The 4,970-nt window shown below is 40.4% G+C and overlaps 2 protein-coding genes across 2 annotated transcripts in view; one reads left to right on the top strand and one right to left on the bottom strand.

Annotated features, from left to right (window-relative positions):
- Positions 1–451: 451 nt before the first annotated feature.
- On the top strand, positions 452–3,148 carry LOC116004350 (protein NRT1/ PTR FAMILY 2.7-like). Its single transcript, XM_031244354.1, has 4 exons — positions 452–630; positions 709–926; positions 1,505–2,043; positions 2,178–3,148. Exons 1-4 carry the CDS (start codon positions 510–512, stop codon positions 3,010–3,012), a joined length of 1,713 nt encoding a protein of 570 aa, XP_031100214.1. The 5' UTR covers positions 452–509; the 3' UTR covers positions 3,013–3,148.
- Positions 3,149–3,307: 159 nt separating this feature from the next.
- LOC116003751 (arogenate dehydratase/prephenate dehydratase 2, chloroplastic-like) overlaps positions 3,308–4,970 on the bottom strand; it is a 3,734-nt gene continuing 2,071 nt past the window's right edge. The window contains exons 5-11 of the mRNA XM_031243669.1: positions 4,799–4,879; positions 4,600–4,695; positions 4,438–4,515; positions 4,235–4,324; positions 4,007–4,074; positions 3,827–3,908; positions 3,308–3,743 (exon numbers count right to left, since the gene is read on the bottom strand). Coding sequence (XP_031099529.1) covers positions 3,684–3,743; positions 3,827–3,908; positions 4,007–4,074; positions 4,235–4,324; positions 4,438–4,515; positions 4,600–4,695; positions 4,799–4,879 — 555 coding nt within the window. The 3' untranslated portion in view covers positions 3,308–3,683. The remainder of the gene's footprint in view (positions 3,744–3,826; positions 3,909–4,006; positions 4,075–4,234; positions 4,325–4,437; positions 4,516–4,599; positions 4,696–4,798; positions 4,880–4,970) is intronic.

Below are 4,970 nucleotides of genomic sequence, written 5' to 3'. Positions count from 1 at the left end.
TGGAGTACTTTCACTTCTATTAATGGTTTTAAATAAAAGTATTTGTCCTTTCTATTCACTTTTATTTTCTTTCAAAAAAAATTGAAAATGAATAATATCACAAATACTTTTACTCTTTTTTTTATTCTCTACGGAAATGACATTTTTATTATCTAAAAAAAAATATGTCACAATTTTTAGTTATTTAATAAAAAAACATATGCTTACCATCTATCTTGAAAATAAGATAAATTTATTGTTAAGTGAATAGAATATGATTCTAAATTTCTGGTCGAACTCGCGCACAAGATGGTCACATAATACTTGCAAGCTCTCTCGTCACCAACAAAAATTATATATAAATTCATGGCGGGCCAGAGTATGCTTGACTTTTTTTGGCCTACCAATCTTCCATATGTTAAATAAATGCATTTACCTCTTCATTATATTCCAAGAAGTTGGTGGGGTTGGAGTAGGGACTTGGATATTTTAAAAACAATATAAGCACCTCCTCTAATCCAATTGCAGCAATGGACAGATCAATACAGCCTATGGATTACGAAGCGGCAGCAGCAGCAGGAGGGCCACCGTCTCCCGGCCACTTTCGCCGCCGCAAGCAGGGTGGCTGGATCACATTCCCCTTCATCCAAGGTAGATTCTTGAGCTTACACCCAATGATATAATATTATGAGGTTTAATTGCAGCTAATTAACAAGAGTGTGAAATCAGCGACGATGGCGGGGTTGACACTTGCGGCGGGAGGAGTGGTTAACAACCTGATTGTTTATCTGATACAAGAGTTCAGCATGAAGAGCATAAGTGCAGCCAAAGTGTATAATGCAGTGAATGGGTGTATCACTATTTTCCCCATCTTGGGAGCAATCATTGCTGACTCTTTTCTTGGCTGCTTCTCTGTTATCTGGATTTCTTCTCTTATCTCTCTCCTGGTAATCTTTCACTTACCTTCCATATACTCCACAGTTAATTTGTGTCAATAAATCCCACCGCCACTACTCGATGGTGTACCCTGAATACCCAATCTTGTGATCCTAGCTTAGATTACTCATAGCTAACCAGATACTCGATATGATGGAACCCACAACCACTACTCGATAGTGTACACTAAGCACCCCATCCTAGATGACAAAGGTCTACAATGAGATAAACTAGCTTAGATTATCCATAGCTAATCGACTCAAACCAAGAATACCAATAGGTCACTCTTACGTGGAGTCGAACTTATAACTTTATAACTATCAAGTCAACAGTTTAACCAACTTAGTTGCAATTGCCTGCAAATATCATATTTTGGGTTGATCTCGTCTTGTGTCCTAACTGGCAAAAAGTTACAAGGTAAATTAGCTTAAGTTACTCATACCTTACAAACCACTCTAACTGGGAATCAAATTTGAAATCACGTGATTATTAAACCAACAACCTGACCAACTTGGACTTAATTAGTGTTTGATGGGTTGTCCCGGAAAATATCATATTTTGATTTGCTCAAACTTTAATTTGCATGCAGGCCACTGTTCTAATAGTGTTAACAGCATCCATTGATTCACTGAGACCCGCAGAGTGCGATGGATCGAGTGGTTGCATCAAGCCAACCACAGTCCAATACGCAGTGTTATATGCCGGTTTAGCTCTAATGTGTATAGGGGTTGCCGGCACACGGTTCACGATCGCAACAATGGGCGCTGACCAATTCGACACCCCAAAGCAGCGACAAGTTTCCATTAACTGGTACGTTTTCACGCTGTACACATCCTCCGTGATAGCCACCACGGCCATTGTGTTCGTGGAGGACAATGTCAGCTGGGCGTGGGGGTTTGGAATCTGCGTCGCTTTTAACGTTGTCGGTCTGGCTGTTTTCTTGTCGGGAAAGCGTTTCTACCGCCGTGTTATGGCGCAGGGAAGTCCGTTTATTGGCCTGGCTCGTGTTCTGGTGGCTGCACTCAGGAAACGAGGAGAACCGGTTTTGTCTGAGGGGGCGGTCTACTACCATGATCCCCAGGTTGAAGCTATAAAGATGGCCTCTCCTACGCCTACAGAGTTTCTCAAGTAAGAACTCTAAACTACACCCAATTTTGCATTTGTTAACTAAGGCAATGTTGAAAATTCAAACTTCTCATCACATAAGTGGGAGGGAGGGGATATTTGCGAACCTGACGAGAAGGTTGTGTCTTGTTACGCAGGGTCTTGAACTATGCAGCATTGATCACTGAAGGAGATGCTAAATTAGATGGTTCAATTGCAAAGCCTTGGAGGCTATGCACTGTTGAGCAAGTAGAAGATCTCAAAAGCTTGTTCAAGCTTTTCCCTCTATGGGCTAGCGGTTTATGCTTATCCACCCCACTGGTTATCCAAGCCAGTTTAGCAGTCCTCCAAGCTCTCAAAATGGACCGTCAAATGGGGCCTCACATAAAAATCCCATCAGGTTCTGTTGTCGTCTTCATACTGATTTCAACAAGCATAACCATTACCTTCATAGACCGTGTACTCTACCCTTTAATGGCCAAGTACACGACAAGGTCCCTGACACCTCTCCAACGCATTGGTGTTGGGCACGCTTTAATACTTCTTAGCATGGCGATCTCTGCCTTGGTGGAGGCGAGGCGCCTTAAAGTCGCCGATTCCAACAACCTCCAAGTCCAGAGCAACGGGGGAGTGGTACCCATGTCAGTCTTTTGGCTAGTCCCGCCATTAGCACTTGCTGGTGTTGGAGAAGCATTCACCTTCCCGGGAAATGTTGCGTTTTACTACCAGGAGTTTCCGGAGTCTCTGAAAAGCACATCGACCGCTGTGGTTGCCATGTTCATAGGGATATGCTACTACCTGGGCAACGCCGTGATGGATCTGTTGCAGAGAGTGACAGGATGGTTGCCGGACAACATCAACGATGGGAGGGTGGATAATGTTTTCTGGGCATGTAGTGTCTTGGTGGCTGCAAACTTTGGTTACTATATGGTGTGTGCCTGCATGTACAAGTACAAAGATACTGATGGGAAACAAAATGAGGGTAATGAGTAAATGACCACATGAAAAATCCCATGTATAGCAGCAGTCAAGTCTGTAGCTATTCTTCCTTTTCTTTGGCTCAACACTGTAAACATAAATCAATGAAATAATGACTTAATACAAATGAATATTTCATGGTAAACATCGGATTAAACACCCTCTTTCAAGAAGAGACCAAAATACCCACTAAAGTTATTTTTGGTGAGATTCAAACCCTACCTATTGCCCTGGCTTCAAAGGCTAATAGTTCATGATAAACAGCAAATCAAGGTATAGTTCTTTGTGTTAAAACTTCAAATGCAGAGCATGAAAGCAAAATCTCAACAAAACGTATATTTCAACCTTAACTTGTAAGCGTGCCACGTCTTTTGGAGAGCAGGGTCCTAATGCATTGAGATAGAAGGTATACAAATGATATATGAAATTACAGAAAACTATTAAACTAAATAGAAGAATTGACCTTTGGCAAAAAGGAACAGAGATGTACGAAGTAACTATGTTTTCTTGAAAAAGGAGAATAAAACTCAGGTTTGTACATGAAAAGAATTGCAAATTACTAATGCATGTCCAATGCCAGTACGTTGCATTGCCTTCCCTTGTTGCATGTGCTCATTCTCCATGGAAAGCATCAGGAACCACAGGAGGTGATAAATTCATTAATAAAAGAATACCAGGTTCAAATGTCAAGGCATGCCACAGTCTGCTGGATAACTCCCCAAAACTCTCAAAAATGTAGCGAATTCCTGGGACAGGTACTTCACATATTAGTGCTGAAAAACAACAAAGGATTTTGACTAAAACATAGTTAAATTTTTACTAAATGAACCTTTAGATGCCCCAAAGCATTTTGGGCCCTTTCATCAGCCATGGATGCTTCAAAATCCACATAGAAAAGATAGGGGAAATACCTATCATACAGAACCAACATTATCACTAAATCATAGAATGGAATATCTACACATGCAAGATCTTGTAAAATGCATGCTAAGTAGGGCAATGGATATACTTTGGGAACCCATCAGCACTATATCCAAGTAGTTGCAAAGCCTGTTTCTGCAAGGGACGGCTTTCAATCTAGAAGAGAAAATAAAGTAAACCAGTGAGAACACTTGTCTTTAGAAACATGACATTATACATGGGAAAAAAAAAAAAAAAAAAAAAAAAAAAAAAAAAAAAAAAAAAAAAAAAAAAAAAAAAAAAAAAAAAAAAAAAAACTTCTTTAGAATGTACTCACTTTTGTAAGGTTGATATTCCTCATAGCAAAAACAGCAAGTGCCTTAAAAAGTATCCCAGGACCTTCCTCAAGAGAAAACACTATACTTGTCTGAAAGAGTGTAACTTGCATCAGATTGAAATGAACTTCAAGGACAAATCAGGAAGAAATGAGCTGATAAGGATTTTTTTTTTCAACTTCTCAGCAGTAAAGTGATATCTAACCTTGAATGGTTTATTGATGCCAGGAATTATGGGTTCTCTAGCCAGCATTAGGAACCGAGTAACATTATCAGAATCATCCTGAAATAGAACACAGTCTATAACCCAGCGCTTGAAAAAGGCGCGGCAAAAGTACTTCAGTCACAACAGCATTTTCAAACCAACCTGTATATTTTGTGCAAGTACATCCAATCCATAGATCTTAGCTGCAGTGAGGCTAGCAACTGCCCCAGTATCTTTTAGTTTGTGGAAAGCAACATACTGCAACAGGAAATGCCAAAGAAAAAGCATCACAATTAGATCATGTTCTCGAGTTGAAAATTACACAAGAAAGAGAACATAATTACTGATACTTTCTACATACCTTTGCTGCTCCAGCAGTATCATCCACAGCTTCTCTGACCAACCCGAGCTCTGTTAATGTGTTCTCACACTGTGCAAGTGCCTGACAAGTCCAGTTACCACATCAAATACGATGCACATGAAGCGATCTACTCCCCCCCCCCCCCCCCCCCCCCCCAAAAAAAAAAAATAGT

This window comes from Ipomoea triloba, chromosome 14 (assembly GCF_003576645.1).
Source record: "Ipomoea triloba cultivar NCNSP0323 chromosome 14, ASM357664v1".
Taxonomy (NCBI): Eukaryota; Viridiplantae; Streptophyta; class Magnoliopsida; order Solanales; family Convolvulaceae; genus Ipomoea; species Ipomoea triloba.
This window is presented reverse-complemented; position numbering and strand designations above follow the sequence as displayed.